The sequence below is a fragment of the Neovison vison genome, chromosome 1 (genome assembly GCF_020171115.1).
Source record: "Neovison vison isolate M4711 chromosome 1, ASM_NN_V1, whole genome shotgun sequence".
Classification (NCBI taxonomy): domain Eukaryota; kingdom Metazoa; phylum Chordata; class Mammalia; order Carnivora; family Mustelidae; genus Neogale; species Neogale vison.
In genome coordinates, this window is record NC_058091.1 from 265356141 (window position 1) to 265375189 (window position 19049).

The 19049-nt window shown below is 36.3% G+C and overlaps 1 protein-coding gene across 2 annotated transcripts in view; it reads left to right on the forward strand.

Moving 5' to 3' along the window:
• Positions 1-19049, forward strand: part of GABRB2 (gamma-aminobutyric acid type A receptor subunit beta2) — a 242750-nt gene that overhangs the window by 75468 nt on the left and 148233 nt on the right. For both annotated transcript variants that reach the window (XM_044230141.1, XM_044230147.1), the window contains exon 4: positions 5960-6180. In XM_044230141.1, the coding sequence (XP_044086076.1) occupies positions 5960-6180 (221 nt within the window). The remainder of the gene's footprint in view (positions 1-5959; positions 6181-19049) is intronic.

Below are 19049 nucleotides of genomic sequence, written 5' to 3' on the forward strand. Positions count from 1 at the left end.
ACATTCAACAAAATAAATGACCAGTATTCTTCGGAAGCATAAACATCATCAAAGAGGAACTGCCACAGACTGAAGGAGGCTAAGGGGCATAAAAACTAAGTGCCAGGTAGTATCTTGGATCGGATCCTGGAACAGTAAAAAGACCTTAGTGAACAAATGGGTGGTGTTCTAATAATGTCTATATTTACTTACTAGTATTATGTTAATGTTACTACCTTGATTTGATATGGTTCTATCGTTTTGCAAAATGTTACTTTTAGGGGCGCCTGGGTGGCTCAGTTGGTTAAGCTACTGCCTTCGGCTCAGGTCATGATCCTGGAGGCCTTGGATCGAGTCTATTCATACTATAGAATTTCATAGTATACATTTTCTAGAAGAGTAAGCCAAAGAAACAGGAAAATTTTGAATCTTGGTTATTAGAAAACAAAATTACAAAGACAGCAAAAAACAAATATAAGAGATAGATATTTAGAAGATTTTTAAGTGATAGCACACTTTGCATTTGAATGAAAAATCAGTAAAATGTTACTTAGAATGGAATTATTTTATCGCTAGGAACAGCCTTAGGGGCTGCTTAGTCAAGCTCCCTCGTACCAATGAGGAATTGTTGAGTTTAGTGGGAGTCTTTTCAGCCCATCCTGATGGAGCTGTTTGTCCCCTAGTATGCACAGAGGAGACTTATTTTGTAGCATTAGTCTGCTTTTTCCCCACAGATGTCAAAGCAGTTTTGTTTACCCTAATTTCTAAGTTAATTAACTTTAGCTGTTCTTCTGAGTTGAAAGCAGGTGCAGAAATATGAGAGGATACACCCAAGGTCACAACAGAGGAAAAGATCTAGGATATGAATGAACCTGTGTGTGTCTGACCCTACAGAGTATTTTTTTTAAAGCAGTTTTAAATTTTTAAAAAAACTTACTTACATAAAAGCACACTCATACTGGTATATAGTTCCATGAGTTTTGACAAATGCCTAGTCATGTAGCTGCCACTGAAATTAGAATGCAGGACAATTCTGTTACCCCAAATCATTCCCTCATTCTGGCCTTTTGCAGTCAACCTTTCCCCCATCTGGAATCCCAGGGAACTATTAATCTGCTCTTTGCCCCTATACTTTTACCTTTTACAGAATGTTGTATAAATGGAGTCATTTAATATGTATCCTTTACTTAATATTCTGTATTTGAAAAATATCGATAATGTGGCATATATCAAGAGTTTGTTCTTTCTTGTTGCTGAGTAGTATTCTATTTCATGGGTGTAGCAGTTTGTTTATCTCTTTATCTGTTGAAGATCATGCATCCAGATGGCCTCCAGTTCTGGTGATTAATATAAAGCTGCTGTAAATTTTTGCATGCTGGAGTAAGATTATTAGCTCATTTGTCAAATGTATGTTAACTTTATAAGAAACTGTCCAATGTTTTCTAAATGTCTGATAATTTAGATTCCTACCTGCAACAGATAAGATTTTCAGTTGCTCTGCATCCTCACCAACACTTGGAATTGTCAGTTGTTTTTTGATGTTTTTATTTTAGATTTTTTTTCTTTCCTTTTCTTTTTAGGAGGGGGAGGGGGCTAGGAAAGAGGGAGAAAGAGAATCTTAAGGGAGTTAGTTCCATGCCCAGGGCAGAGCCCGACACCAGGCTCAATTCACAGCCCTGAGATCATGACCTGAGCTGAAATCAAGAGTCGAATGCTTAACTGATGGAGCCACCCAGATGCCCCTTATGTTAGCTTTTCTAAAGGGTGTGTTATAGGATCTCATTATAGTTTTTTTTTTTTTTTAAAGATTTTTTATTTATTTATTTGAGAGAGAGAGACAGTGAGAGAGAGCATGAGTGAGGAGAAGGTCAGAGAGCAAAGCAGACTCCCCATGGAGCTGGGAGCCTGATGTGGGACTCGATCCCGGGACTCCAGGATCACGCCCTGAGCCGAAGGCAGTCGTCCAACCAACTGAGCCACCCAGGCGTCCCTCATTATAGTTTTTAATTTGATTTTCCATGCTGACTGATGATGTTTTGCATCATGTCATGTGCCTTTTTATCATTTGCATTTCTTTGTCAGTAAAGTTTTCACATTTTTGGTTATTTTTTATGGGGTTGTTTGTTGAGTTTTGAAAATTCTTTATACATTTATATATTCTGAATATCTATCCATTGTCAGATACGTGATGGCAAACATTTTCTCCCAGTCTGTGGTTTGTCTTTTTACTCTCCTAATAGAGTTTTCCATGGAGCATAAGTTTTGAATTTTGTGGAGGTCCAGTTTATCAGCATTTTGTTTTGTTATTTGTGTTTGTCGGCTTATATCAAAGTCTTTGCCCAACTCAAACTCACGGAGAATTTCTTATGTTTTCTTCTCATAGTTTTATAGTTTTACATTTCTCATAGTTTTATAGTATTACATTTATATTGGAGCCTATGTATTGGAATTAATTTTTGTGTAAGGTATAAAGTATGGGTGAGGTTCTTACATATTTATTTACATATGGATGTTCATGTTGATCTGGACTATTTGTTAAAAAAATTATGCTCTCTCTAACCTATTGCCTTTGCATCCTTGTAAGAAATCATTGAGCATATTTGTGTGGGTTTGTTTTTAGATTCTTTTATTGTTAGATATAGCTTAATAATGAGTCTTGAAATCAAATAGAGTCCTCCAACTTTGCTCTTTTCTTTCAAAATTGTTTTGTCTAATCTCGTTTATTTTTGCTTTTAATATAAATTTAACATAAATTTTACAATCAGCTACTGCATATCTAAAAAAAATCCTGCTTTTATATTGATTAAGATTCAATTTAATCTATAGATCAGTTTGGGGAGATTGACATCTTAACAATATTTTTCCGATCCAGGAACATGGTATATCTCTCCGTTTATTTGATTTGGGCTTTGTGTGTTATGTGTTTAATGAGATAAAATAGGGAGAAAAAAATAAAACAAACAATAAACTCAGCAATGGGAAGGTCTTTCTTCACATTTTGATTCCCTCTCCAATCTACATACTATTCTTACTTTGCATAGCCTTACATAGGTTTTTTCCTTTTTTCTTTTTTTTTTTCCCAATTATTTCCAGGATATTTAGTTGTAATTAGTGAGAGAGATAGCCTGTAGTGGGTTTACTGCATCTTTTTCAACATTCAAAGTCCATTGGTTTTAGTTATGATTATCTAAGTCCTTCTTGCATGGTGATGCCCTAGATTGAGAAGCATCCAGAAGTGGTTTATTTGTTTCTGTTTTTGCTTTTCCAGTTGAATAAACCAATTGTGAAACAACTTTCAAAAGGTGGGGTTGTTAAACGTAAAAGATACACTATTTCATGTGAATGTTCAAAGGATTTATCTTGGGTGGATAGAGGCTTGGGGGAGAGGATGGAACACAGAACCGCTCTTTCTTCTTAAGTCCAATAATATTTATTTAGACTCCGGAGTTTATTTCACTCTTGACAGTGTCATTGATGAGTCATTTAAAAATAAATAAAGTGATAGCAACGTGGGGGGTTTGGGAGGTAGGAAAGGAATAAATGAAACAAGATGGGATTGGGAGGGAGAAAAACCATAAGAGACTCTTAATCTCACAAAACAAACTGAGGGTTGCTGGGGGGAGAGGGGTACGGAGAGGGTGGTGGGGTAATGGACATTGGGGAAGGTATGTGCTATGGTGAGTGCTGTGAAGTGTGTAAACCTGGTGATTCACAGACCTGTACCCCTGGGGCTAATAAGACATTATATGTTAATAAAAAATAAAAATAAATAAATAAAGTGAAAATTGGTGTCATAGCAGACTTACTAGGGTCTGTCTGGGTGCATTTCTTAGCAGGCTTTGTCTTGCTGACAAATAATGGGAATTAGCATATGGTACTGGTTATTATAGTGGTACCATTTACTTAACCCCAAAGAGAATACAGTTTCTGTGTCCAAACACATCTCAGCTGACTGATAAACCCCAGCACCTTCCAAGCAGTATTATCTTCCCTAAATCTTAACAGGGTTTATGATCAAAGAAGCATAAATAGCTTTGTCTTCTAATAGAGATAAAAATCAAATTTTCATTTTATTTCCAAGAATTGAAAATTACAAAATGTGTTCTCTTAAGTTCCAAATAAATTGCCTATTTGTTTATGTCCTACTTTTTAGAGTATAACATAGACTCATGCAAAAAATGTATCTGGTCTTTTTCCTGTTTTTAAATTATAAGCCTAAAATATTGTTTTTATTGTAAATCAAGCTGTTATTCTAGAGATCCTCACAATATTTTCTTATGAAAGCTGAGTATTACAGAGCACTTCAAAGCATTAACTAAACTGATCCACTGAAGGAAATTTTACCCACCATTATTTGATATAACTTGAGGATATTAATGAATAGACCTTTTGTTAGAATAGAGCTTTGATTCTATACCTCTCATTCAAAAGTCAGCCCTACCCTGACTTCTGAATGAGATCAAAGTTTGTATGTTTATGAAACAAATTAAAATATTTAATATTTTTGCAGAGGGGTTATACTTTTCCTATTAAAACTATTCAATGTTATTAGCAGGTAATATATTACAAGTTATATTTTAAAATTACATAACCAAATTAGCATGTATAAATCTCAATAAGGGTTGGAAAAATTTACGGACTTCACAGAGATTGAGTTGTGTATCTTATCTACAAAACTATACAGATACATGCAGAAATCCAGTAGGTGTACCTTATTGGATACCCATTCATTCACTCATTCATTCACTGTTTGTGCCTTAGGACTGTGCTAGCTCTCAAGAGGTAGAGATGATTAATACATGATTCTGTTTTTTTCAAAAGCCCTCAAGTAGAGCATTGTGAACTGATTTCAAAAGAGAATGGTAATTATCTTTTGAAATGATATTTGGTCTTTCGTTAAGTCATTCAAATGAGGGTGAGAACAATTACATTGTACCCACAAGCCTCTAATGGATCAAACATGTCACTATATATATATGTAAATGCTTTATTCATAATATATAGCTTTTTGTAGTTTACAAATTGCATTTGAGTTATACATTTGTCAACAATCTTCTGCTTAGATCAAGTATGTATTAAAAGTCCCATTTATAGTTAATGGAACTTAAGCAAAAGAATTTATAAAAATTTACATGCTAGAAACAATTGAGAAATGCTGAATCTGGACTTCAAGGCCAGTGCTCACTTTATAACAACTCATTATTTCTCAAAAGCTAAGAGCCTCCTGATGATTCAGAATCCTGGGATTAAAATTCTCATGAAATACTGACTAGGCTAATATTATTTAGCCAGGAAGCTACATAAGTCTCAGTGTAAATGCCACCTCTCCTGGGAAATCCTCCTTGATTAGACTGGTTAGGATTTTCTTTGACAAACTCTTACAATTATTACTATAGCAAATTAACCACTTTTAAAAAAAGATTTTATTTATTTACTTGACAGAGATCACAAGTAGGCAGAGAGTCAGGCAGAGAGAGAGAGAGAGAGAGAGAGAGGAGGAAGCAGGCTCCCTGCTGAGCAGAGAGGCCACGACGCAGGGCTTGATCCCAGGACCCTCTGATCATGACCTGAGCTGAAGGCAAAGGCTTTAACCCACTGAGCCACCCAGGTGCCCCAATTAACCACTTTTTTACAATTGTATTTGTATCCCATCTAAAACAATTCCACGTTCCCCACTTTGGGAAAATCTAGTCAATTCACAAATTATTCCTTACCATCTTTCTTCCTGGGTACTATATAATAAATTTTACTGGGATATACTCTCCTCATTTCCATATTTACAGTGCTGGCCATAGTGCCTGACAGTCTCACATACTGGGTGTTCAGTTAGAAAGGGTTTAATAAATTAATATTTGCCTATATGTGAATAGTATGTTTGTAGTGTGTGGTTGTATATATTTTCTTTTCTTATGAATAATAACATGTTTGCCTATCTCCCAAGTTTGTGTACAAAATAACCATTTTCTTTTCATATTCACAGGATTATACCTTGACAATGTATTTCCAGCAAGCCTGGAGAGATAAGAGACTGTCCTATAATGTAATACCTTTAAACTTGACTCTGGACAACAGAGTGGCAGACCAGCTCTGGGTACCGGATACCTACTTCCTAAATGATAAGAAGTCATTTGTACATGGAGTGACTGTCAAGAATCGCATGATCCGCCTGCATCCAGATGGGACGGTTCTTTATGGCCTCAGGTTTGTAACGTCCATTTCAAAATTGAGTTTTTTCCTGAATGAAATAGCTATTGATTTTTATTGGAGTACAATATTGTGCTGTGTTCCTTATTCTTCCCTCAATTCTATCATAAGAAGTTAAATCTCCTATCCAGTGGACATCTGAGAGCTTAGGGGAACGTGTTTACAAAGGGAATTAGCCCTAGCTAAGAATAGGTTTTTCTGAATTATTTTCTAATATCAGCTGCTGATCCTAAAGCTGCTTTCTTTAAGGAGCAAGGATAAGCCATCAAAAGAGCCAAGATATAGGGCTTCCTTAAAAGGGAAAAAAAATTTTGGATGCTGAATACTTGTTTGAGTATGGCAGATGCTCTGCTTCATAAATTGCTTGTAAGCTGCAGGAATTGGGTCTGGTCCTCTGATGACAGGAAGGCTTTTTTGCCTTCTTACCCTCCAAGGAGCAATCAGATTTGGAAATAAATAAAGTCATTATCCCACATTTATTAATAATAAATTTATACTATCCAATGTACTTTTTTGTCTGAAAGTAATTGTGATGCTCTGCTGTTAAGGTGAGGCTGAATTGTAAAATAAGGCAGCTGCTTCTTTTAAAGTTTATTTTGTAGTAGAAGCAATAGTTGGTTTCCTGAAAGAAAACAGAGAAAAAAGATAGTTATCTTACTCTGAAAAATTACATTATTACAATATAAAGGATTCCTTTGTGTTATCAGGAAGAAACTCTAAACTCTGAAACATTCAAATGTCTCTGATCAATTCTGTTTTGCACACATGTGTGCTTACCTTATCATTATAATGATGGTAGTAACAATACTATTATTCCAGGTCAGATATTGAGTTAAATGCTTTCCATGCATTGTTACAGTTGATCCTTAAAACAACTTCATATGTTACAAATGGTTACAATCTTTATTTTTAAATGCAGAAACTAAGGCTCACATCTAAAATCACAAAGCAAGTTAGCTACAAAGATGAGATTTGAATTCAGATCCGAGTTCAGAGCCACAGCTCTTAACCACTACACTGGGATGCTCCTCACTTCCACATATTTCTTGTCTGTCATGTCTTGTTTTCATTGTCTGATATATTGTGTGTCTGACTGGCACATTGTCTTGAGTGCTTATGAACCAGCTTTTTGGTTGATCGTATTTTTAGAGAAAGTGGCATTTGGCTACCAAGGGAAAGTTGGTGAGGGTGAGGCATGGAGAAGGCACATGTGTCCTCTGTCAGCCACTGGAGGTAAGCAGATGGATTGGATAGGGGCAGGGCTCACATGCGTGTCTTAGAGAAAAGAGAAACAGCAGAGAGAGAAATTGGCAATGTCGGCAAAGATTCCACCAAAGTGGAGAACTTTGAAAGCACTAATGGAAAGAATTGTGTTAAGGAAACATTGTACTAAATTTACCACTTGGAATGAACTATAAAACATTTAGAATCACAAAGACCTGGATGAGGGTGTGACCATGCAGGCTGTGGGGGAGATGGGGGTTAAAAAGAAGCTATAGGTCACACTTTTTAAGAGCTAAGCACAGAGAATGGTTAGAATCCCGAAGAAGGCAGAAGGAGGCATAGAAGTAATACCCACTCGGCAGTGAATGAGGAGGAGGACTGGCAAGTGGCAAGTTTTGGCTAAACACCAGACCCAGTGCTGGAGGCATTTGCTTAGCAAATCGCTTAATCTGCACAGCAGTCATGCAGAAATTACCCTGAGCTCTTCCCATTTCCATGGAACACCCACCTTGAAAGCAGAGAACAAGCTGTATTCTCCATGGTAGACCCAGGTCTGGCAAGGCACCTACACCATAAATATGCTCAATAAAGGTGGTAATTCTGAATACATATATGCAAAGCTGAATGGATGGGAAAATCAACAATCACGATGTTTTTGGAATTGAGAAGGAAAAGAAAGGACCAGTATAGATGAAAAATATGGCTTCTTTATGTCATTATATAATCAGACAAAAACATCGATGACTGCTCATTCTTTTTATTTATTTATGTATTTATTTTGCTCATTCTTATTTTAAGCCTCACTATATGACTCACAACAATAGGAAATAAAGGATTTAAACACTTCTGACATGTAGGAAATTAACACTACTAGACAGAGAAGGCACATGAATTATAATCACTTGTATTGTTGTATTGTTAATTCTGACTCTGAAATTGATAACAAGGTTTTTCAGGAAATTTATAAGTATCCTATTCCAGTTTTTACTAATCATAGAATGTTTTTTTCATTGCGAGAAATTTAATGCAGACCACACATTCTCTTCTCAACTCCAGGAGGTTCATTTGCAATATGCAAACAAAAGGAATGTAATTAAAATTACCATTGCTAGGATTGACATCACCTACTCTCTTTTCCTACTTACCCTTAAACTCCTCTCCCATTGATATCCACACGCATTGACAGGGACAAGGGGGTCCCAGAAGAGAGCATTCAGAGGGTCTGAGTAAGCTTCTTTTGTAGGGTTTACTTTAGTGAAATGTTCAGGTATTAAAATGTAAGAAGGAGAAAGTAATATGCATTTTTAATGCCTGTTTAATTTTTCTTTTTTGTTTTAGAAAGGCCTGAAGGAGAAGGAGAGAGAGAATCTTAAGCAGGCTAGATGCCTAGTGCAGAGCCCGAAGCAAAACCTTGAGATCATGACCTGAGCTGAAATCAAGAATCAGACCCTTAGCCTACTGAGCCACCCAGGCACACCAATGCTTGTTTAATTTTGTCATTGGTATATAGGTGTTCATTGTGCTGCTCTTTCAATTTATCTGTAGGTTTAGAAATTTTTATGATAAAATTTGGAAGAGGAAAAATGCTATGTTTCAGAGACCTAGGGATGTCTGATTCTAATATCCAGGAAATATCATTCAAGATTTAAGAGTCTGTAGACAAGAAAAGATCTTTCTAATCTCTTAGAGGTGGAGAATCTTCTATACAGGGCATCTACTTTCAGGAGCTATGTCTGAAAAGGAGGTCAACTCATCTCAAAGGGTGTGTGCCTCACAGCCTGGGGTCCATGACCATAGACAACCAGGCTAAGTCATAACCCAGGAAGGAGTGGTCAGAGCCCTTCACTTACAATCTTGATAACCTCTTTATGAAATCAGTTGTCCTCCTGCATGAGTGTCCCTTTGTGTCTGACTGTACACAGCAGGAGCTCTGAGTACACTTACGCTGATATATTGTGTTTGGAAAGCAGGAGTTTTGAGGATGGCAGCATAGCGGCCCCTCAGCAAGCTTGCATTAAGGTATAGTAGCTTTGAGGAGCTCAGGAAATGGAGATTGAGATTCAGAAACATGGAAAATTTTTTAGGTGCTACTGTTATGGGTAGGTTTTAATGGTTTTCATTCTGATTGGCTTTTTGTTTCCCCATCACCAAAAGCACAACTTAGCAGCTTACTCTCCATTATCCCTGTGCTCCTCCGGTTGATAACTGTATTAGAGGTTCAGAGAACAAAGTTTTAATGTAGTTTAGATACATAAATGGACACAAGTAGTCAATGAAACTAATTTTCTTAACAAACCATAATGGTAATAAAATTAAGGTTTTAGTTTTGACTTTTGTAACAAACTTCTTTTTGAACCTTGTGTCTTATCCAGGTTTTAATTTTCTTGTACATAAAACAGAGGGGTAAATTAGATGATGCTAATGTTGTTACAACCCAGTCATCCTCTGAATCAATAATTAATGAATCTAAAAGACCATATAATCTAACATCAGTCTAGAAAACGAAATTATATATTTGGAGTAGCATAGTAACTGGTGTTCAGTGTTACTATTTAACGAATAAATGAATGTGGGGTATTTGAAGACAGGCAAAGGGAAGGCTTCACATATCAAGATGGCCATTTTATATTGTAGAATTTTACTTCAGTTATCTTTTCACAATTCAGCTAAGTAAGACACTAGGTTCATTGTGTAGAGCCAGAAGAGTGAGCAAGTGGATTAAAGAGAATGCGAAACATCTAGCCCAGGGTTATCTAGAGTGAAAAAGGGAACGACGAAAGAAAATGTGTACTGGAGTCGATGAACTCAAGCCATTGCATTTGACAGCACACAATCTGGAGCAAGAAAAATGGATGCCTGGCTTGAGACCTAGGTGGCATGACCACCTGTAAATCTGCCTGTAGCCCCCGCCCAGGGCCTTGCTTGTGGCATGCACATAGTCATTATTTAATCCAGTATTGTGCGATTTCTCAAAAAGACTTTCCTTTTCCTCGTGTTTCATTGTATGTCTATTTTCTCAACGTATTTATAAGATCTGTGGGATACAGGGACACCTGGGTGGCTCAGTCGGTTAAGCGTCTGCCTTCGGCTTGAGTCATGATCCCAGGGTGCTGGGATGGAGTCTCACATCAGGCTCCTTGCTCAGCAGGGGAGTCTGTTTCTCCCTCTACCTGCCACTCCCCCACTGCTTGTACTCTCGCTTGCTCTCTCCCTGTCAAATACATAAATAATACCTTTAAAAAAAATCTATGGGATAAAGGAATAATAAACCAAAGTTATGAATAATGCCTTTTTGAAACTCAAATTCATAGTTTGTGGCTAAAGAACAATGAAATCTTTAAATATAGATTCTCACCTTCACTCTTGACTGGTTGATAGCTCAATTACACCAATTTGATCGTAAAATCAAATACCTCTTGTCTTTAACAATGTTATTTAGAGATTTCTGTCAGGAGATATAGCTGGAGGAAGAAGAATACTTTCTCAGGAGTAACCCAGCTGGATAATTGGTGACAAAAGACTTTCCAGTTGACGAGGCGGAAGAATTCCTAGCAATTTACAAAGGAAATATTTCAAACAGATGAACTATATAATACTCACAAATAAGATTGGCCCAATCAAATAGTTTTCAGAACACTTCAAGGGAAAATGGCATAGAAAATATAAGACTTTTGTTAATGAATCCAGTTAAAGCCCTCACAGATAAAAATCAGGTTTAATCTGATTTTGAAATTATAAAGAATGTTATATAGATAAAATTTAGACTGTTATTTACTTGAAATAAGAGATATTTGTTAGATTTCAAAAGTAAATGAATATTGACAGTGGGCATAAAATTAGGGGGCCTTGTCTTACAATTAATTATTCTTATAATTACTTATTTAAGTGATTTCTAAATTTTTTTCTAGCTCCCCAAATCTCATAATCCTATGATTTTGCTAATGTATGGCACATAATTTTTAAGCATATCCACTCCCATCTCATTATGCATACAGCATTACTTAACAAGATATTTCAGTTAATTTCAGTTATTTAGCAACAGCAGTTATCTCTTTGAAAAAGTCTGATTAAGAAAACAAAAAATATTATTACATTTTGGTACACAAGAAAACCTGAATTATCAAATGATAACATCTTTTTTTGAAATAACAATGTACATTTTGTTAATATTTAGAATCTGAATCTAAATTGGGCTGCATATTATTTATATCATAAGCGTTTTATCACATATTAAAAATTCTTTCACAAACATAATTAAGACAAAACACTTTTTTCCTATCAGGGATGATGTACATTTATTATTAAAAACTTAGAAAATGCTGTTATGAACATAAAATTACCCTTAATTGTACCACCCAGAGATAACTACTACCTATATCTTGCTTTATAGTCTTCCAGATACTTTTCTAGTAAAAAAGCATATAGGAAGCTTTTTATAAAAGCAGGTTTACATTACACATACCATTTTGTGATTTGAATTTTTTAAATAACAATGGATATATCGTAAACATGTTTGAATGTCAAAACCCTTCTCCTTTTCTTTAACCATTATGGGACATACTTGGGATATATTTCTTTATCTAATATAGGATATGGTTTATGGTTTTGATATAAGATGAGAAATATGTGGTTGTTGCTATAAAATACAGGAATCCCATTTAAAATTTACTCAATATTTTAGTGACAGGCAAAGTTATTTTTGAACAATTTGTAATCTTATAATGTTATAATTTGTAGTCTCATGGGTTAAATAAATGGCTCTGGAGATGTACCAATACTGGGTTTACTAGGCCAGTTCTTACAAAAAGAATGGCTTAGTCTTTCAGTAATAGCTGTCCCATCTAAAAATAGCTGTTTGTCTTTTGATGTGAGGGGGAGGCCTTGACTTCATATGCCCGTACACCTCCCATATGTAACATTAGATAAGAAACATGTCACTTCTGATTAAAGGTTCACATTCTTAAAGAAAAATTCAGCAGGAAGCAGAAGGCAATTCAACCACCTCCTGCTATGTATGTTCTGTCATTGGGAAAATGGCAAAGGATGATGTTAGCTTGTAATGAATTTAGACAGGAAAGGTTTTTATTAATTTTGCCTTCTTCTGTTCCTAAAGTTTTACCACAGAATATTAAACAAGCAAATAATCAAGTGGCCTTCCCTTACTGAAATGTATTCTATCAAATAATAAAGTATCAATTTTTACTCAGATTTATTAATCGATTTAATGCATTTTCATAGAGACGGTGATTGTGTTTTTGTCAAGTAGAAAAACACAAATTTTATTAAGAATATCTGGGGTCCCTGGGTGCTCAGTTATTAAGTCTGTCTTCAGCTCAGGTCATGATTCCTGGGATCAAGCCCCACATCGGGTTCCCTGCTCTGTGGGAAGCCTGCTTCTCCCTCTCCTACTCCCCCTGCTTATGTTCCCTTTCTCACTGTGTCTCTCTGTCAAATAAATAAATAGTCTTTAAAAAAAAAAAAGAATATCAGTTGTCATGGCTAGAGTATGAGACCTTGCTGTCTAGATTTTCTCAGACTTCTAAGAAGGAAAAGTCATTTTCATCTACCTCATCTTCTTGGGAAAAAAATGCATATAATGATACTGTTCTATAGAATATATCCTCTCCAAAGAGATATAAATAATTTTTAAATTAATTTCTTGTGGTGCCTGGCTGGCTCAGTTGGTTAATCATCTGCCTTTGGCTCAGGTCATGATCCCAGGGTCCTGGGATCGAGTTCCACATCAAGTTCCCTGCTCAGCAGGGAGTCTGCTTCTCTCTTGCCTGTATCCCCCCCGACTCTTGCTCTCTTTCTTTAATAATAAATATCTTATAAATAATAAAATAATCTTTAAAAAACTTCTTGCTCATTATTTTTCCCCTATTAGAGAAAATTATTTAGATTAAAAATATTTAGAAATAATTTCTGTCATCTCCAAGTTTACCTCCTTTTTTAATGGATGAGAAGAGGGAGGCTCAGAGAAGAAAGGGATTGTGTCTAACATACCACCGTTAATGGTAAAGCACAGAGTAGAACCCCAAACCCACAACTGCTAATCTAGGCTTGCTATCTTTGCTGCTACTGCTGGAGTCATCTGGTTATTTAGAGTCATCATTGTCTGACTGACATCAGCAAGTAAGTCAAATCCAAATCTAAAAAGTAGAATCAGGATCACGCCATTCTTTGGACTTGAGAAATGGAGGCAGTGTGTATTAGCAGCCTTAGGAAATAATCCATGGCTCTTTCTGTTGCCACGTTTTGCTGGACTTTCGGATGAAAAACATATGTTTTCAATATTTATTTCCTTATTTGAGAGAGGGGGAGAGAGAGAGGAGGGGGAAGGGCAGATGGAGAGGGAGATACTCTTCAAGCAGACTCCCTGCTGAGCATGGAGCCCATTGAGGGACTCGATCCCAGGACCCTGAAATCATGACCTGAGCCAAAACCAAAAATTGGACACTCAGCTGACTGAGCCACCAACGTGCCCCTAGATGAAAAACATTTAAACATTTCTTAACCATTACTGACTCATAATGTTCCAGTAGTCAGTGAATCTTTTTCAGTGCCAGTTAGGTGGGTCCCTAGTTGTCGTCCTGTTCATTGTTTTCAGTCAAATGATAACTGGATGTTGGCAGAACCAAAGCCAAAGATGTCAAAGGGCTGCTGGGGAAAAGATGAATGGTCAGAGACTCCAGGCATTTCAAAGCAGGGAAGACACCAACTTTACCCCCTGTAAAGACATGGGTCTCATATTGCAGGCCTCAAAAACGAGTACTATGGTGCCATGAAGTGGGCCTTGTCTGAAAAGGGAAGAAGCATTAAAGCCCACTGAAGACCCATTATTCACAGGCTCATGAGCATAGCTATATTGCATTGCTTCACATAGCACATCTGGAGATGACACTTGTACATTCCTAACTCCATTGGTAGTGAGCTCTTTAGGTCCCAAGAATATTGTCATCATAGAAAGAAGCTAGATATTCACTTATTTAATTCATTTAAAATAAATATTCTATTTTATTTTATTTTAAGCAAAATATTTCCTAGTGGAAAATTAAAATTGTAGGTGTTGCATATATGTTTGTATATAGGTGTGTTACTCCATTTATAGGCATAAATATGCCTATGTATCAGTTCAGAGGTGTATATATATGTGTACATATATGTATGTGTGTATATATTCAGACATATATACCTCAGCAACATTTTTTTCTTCTGTTTGTCTTATGTTAAAACTAAAGAAAACTAAAGGGACTTCCATAAACCTAACCTTCAAACGGTGCAGGCTGTCCTAAGCAATAAAGTTTTTTCCAATTACATTTGGAGTAAATTTGTAACATGATTTCATGAAATCAGTGAATTTTGTTGGCAGCTTTTGATGGCAACTTGCTTAGCAAATAGGCAAAATGCAGTTATATTAGATAGTCTTTGTAAGGAGTTAATTCGTGGCAGAGTTTTAATTAGACAATGACCTTTTCAAAGCAAATATAAATGAGCAGTTTAGTTGAGAGGGTTTTAGTAGTGTTAGCCATTGGAGTAGTAACCTGTATCGATTTCTTTCTGTATGTCACACCCCAAATTATCTGCATTAAATAATCCCGTTACTTCTATTTTATGCTTGAGAATACTGACGTGGACAGCAAGTAGATAACTTGCTGATTGGGTTTGGGCTCAGAATCGAACTCAAAGCCCATAACCTCAATCACCTTCCCAGAGTCTGAGAAAATGCAATATCTGTCCAGGTAGATGGATGTGAAAGACCCTGAGGGAAAACAAATACTGAAAATCTTGATGGAAGAAGAAAGGCGAGCCCAAGTTTCCAAGGCTCCTAAAAGGAACCTCTAATAGTCATTTCTCTCCCCCTAGAGAAAGTGTCATGGTCGCTGTTCATAAGTAAAGGAGTGTGGGTTTCACAGTCTTAAACAAGCTTCCTAACGTGGATTTATGCACTGTTTTTGGCTAGCTTGTAGACATTTCTATACATACAGCACATGGTGTGTATTCTTTGAGTTTAAATTAATATCATCACTTCTACTTCCATCCTTTATCCTTGAAGGATTTTCTACTTTACAATTCAGACGCAGAAAGTTATTTTTGCTTCATGTTTTTGAACCCCCAAGTTCAAGGAAAAGCAAAATACAGTTTATAATTTGGGGTATAGGGATTTTGAAATTCTCTCTCTTTTTTTTCTTCAGAATTACATAGCCATTTTGTGGAATTTGGTTGCAGACTAGGGAAAAAGCAACCACTGTAAGATTAGACTGTCAGTTAGCCAAAGATGAAACACCTTACGGGAAGTGAGGAGGCCACCTAGCTTCGGTGGTTCCCAGAGACCGAAAGCCACCCTAGACTTACTTTGTCCACAGGCTTTTCTCCTGAATTGAAGAAGCTAAATTCTTTATGATTTGGGAAATCATACCTTTGCCCATTTGCCCATTTGGGAAATGATTACCTTGGTAATCTTTACACTTTCATGTCAAGGATTCACAGGCATTCTTTCGCTGAGATCCTTGACCCTAACTCTACCATTAATACCTGGAACCCTAACTCTACCATTTTCATCCTGGAAGGGAAAACAAAGTATTGAGCTATTAGTTGTACCTCTGACTTTCAGATAACTAGAACTAGAGCTACCTTTGTCTACAAGGTTCTTTGGGAAGATCCCAGTATACACTGAAGAAAATCTGTATTTGTTTCATGGCATAATTTTTTTAAAAAGCATTTATTTCACTGAGGTATTTTTCAACCTTATTTCCCATGGAGAGAAAAAAAAAATAAAGGAGCTAAAAAGCTTTCTAATCTAAGGATATCACCTCCAAAATATTTTTGCTGAAGGACTTTTGGTAAGTTTTAATGCCTTGATTTACTAAATGGTTAGTAAGAGAGGATTTCTAACCCATCCCTATCTTTTTATTCTGGAGGTCACAAATAAAGCAAATCTTCCTTTTGGAAACCAAGCCAGTATAATAGCTTAATGACTCAAATCACAGTTACCACATTATGAAATGCTCAAGTTATTTCATTTCTCAGAAGCAGCTCATTATCTGTACTCATATGGACAGAATAAAAGGCAACGAAATGCAAACTGGCCATAAATCCTTGGAGGAAGATATTAATTCCATGTTGAATTGTTCTCACTAGCCATAATATAGGAAATAATTAGGACTTTTATTTTAGTAGTTTTAACAGTCTGACAACTAAGGGAAACTACTAAAAGGATCAGGATAATGACTAGAGCTGCTTCTGGCTTCAAAGTAGCAGGAGGCATCTGTACTTTTTACATCACTGTATAGTGAGGCCACAGAACACAAAGCCACTGGAGAAGCAGTATTGCTGAGTATTTAGAGCATGGGTTTGGGATCTGACTGTCTTGTTTCAAGGACTTCTTCTGTCACAAACTCACCATGCTCCATCTTTCTGAGGCTCAGTTCCCTTATCAGTGTTATAGGGCTTTATGGTACCCACCTTTTGGGATTACTGGGGAGATTGAGTGAACAAATATTTGTAGAGCACTTAGGAAAGTGCTCAGCACAAGCTCAGTTCTCTGTATAGATTATTTGCCATTGTAAGATTGCTACATGTGTCTAACTTTGACCCATCCTGCCATTTATGTCATGATTAGTACTGGATGATATTTGGCAAGAGGAAATGGTGGTGTTAAACCTTTATTATGTACAACACTGTGCTGGATGCTGGGGATACATGAAGATGAATGAGGCAACCAAAATAGAGACTCAGAACTTAGAGATTAGTGGGATGAAAACACATGAAATGGTGAGATAAAGAGAAATAGGATAGGATAGTGGGAGAGGGCCAGGTTCTAGAGTTTTTTTGTAGGTTTTGTGCCTTTTTAAAAAGTTACCTAAGCACTTTAAACTGAAAATATAATAATATCAATTAACTTATAAGAATACGATTAAATTTTTTTAAAAAGATTAAATAATGTAACTTATATAAAGTAGCCAGCACACAGTAGCTGCCCAATAAATAGCTGTTGTGGCTTCATATATTGCTATAGTTCCCAGATAACTGTAGCCATCAAAATCAAGTAATTACATGCTGTGTATCCTATACAGTGCATATATTGTATCTTCTGATCCCCAAATAATCCCATCTGGCAGATATTAACATCATTCCATTTTTATAGAAGAGGAAACTGAGGCCTAGACAATCTAGTAACTTGCTCAAAGTAGCACAACTTCAAATGTCAAGGCTGGGAAGAGAATTCAAGTCTGTTTGACTCTGAAGCCCATGTGCTTTATGTTTTAAGAGATTTTAATGCAGAGAAATGACGCAGGGCATGGACTGAAATGTAGCAGAGCAGGGACAGACATACTCAGAATTTTCATTAGACTGATAGCTGAATGCCGTTATTCATTGTGACTACCTAATCTTAGGAATGTCTGTGTCGTGTACCCAAAGGAAGCATGAAAAAATGCTAGTGTTTGAATTTATGTTTAATGAAACATAGACATTATAGTCAAGTCAGTTTCTGAACCTTTAGTTCATTTATGCATTGATTCATCCAATCAACTGCTGTGGGGAATGGGGGTGTGGGAGTGAATAAACCAAGCATCATCCCTAACTCCAGAGACTTGTACTTAGTAAAGGAAACATATATAAACCATCAGCACCAAAAAAAACAAAACAAAACAAAACAAAACAAAAAAACCAGATAAACATGAGGCTTGCAAATTGTGATGAATTCCGTGAAGAAAATTACACAGCATGAATAATCTGAGGAAAAGTGACTGGAGGAGAGGACTGGAGTCCTACTTAGGAGTGACATCTGAAACCAAGATGTTGTTTCTGAAGATCAATAGGTAGAAATCTGAAAAATGAGTGTTCCAGTTCAAAAGAACAAAATACAATGGTCTTAAGGACAGAACACATTCGTGTGCTCACAGGAAGAAAGTTAAGTCTTTCTGTTTCCTCTCTTTCACGTTACTGCATTTTATGTACTTTATAACTAAATGCATTTTTCATTTGTTTACTATTCTTACTGGCCTCGTTCCACTAAACAATCAGCTCCATAAGACCAGAGTCTTCTGTTTTTTTTTTTTTTTCCCCTGCTATATTCCAGCATCTTGAACAGTGCCAGTCTCCTACGAGTCAATGAAAAACTACTTGTTGAGTCAATGTCTGCATGAATGAATAAGTAATAGCAATTTCTCAACAGCACTCCTTACTTTATCAGTGTGACTACCTGACTCTGTTTATCAGTTGGAAGGGAACTGTGCTCTCCGCAGGGCTTATCTCAAATTGATTTATCATTCTGTCTCAATGCATGTAACTCGGGCAAAATGGCATCTAATGTTTTTAAACAATGAATTTGCAGACTGAGGTAAATTATGAGGAGAAAAAGAGAAGCATCAAATCAAATCAATATCATGGAGAATTATCTAAGATTATTATGTTTTAATAAGGTGGAAAAATCTGATTGTCTTACCTAGTAGATACTGTGTACATTTCTCATTACTAGTGGGGACAACTACGTTAGCAGTGAGATGGTACTTGAGGTGATATTTATATAAGCAGATGATAAGAAGGCTTTCTGAAAACAAAGGCAGAAACAGCATTTGTCATGAATTCATCTTGCCAAGTTGTGACTTAAATGCCAATGTGAGTTGACTGTGTAGAAA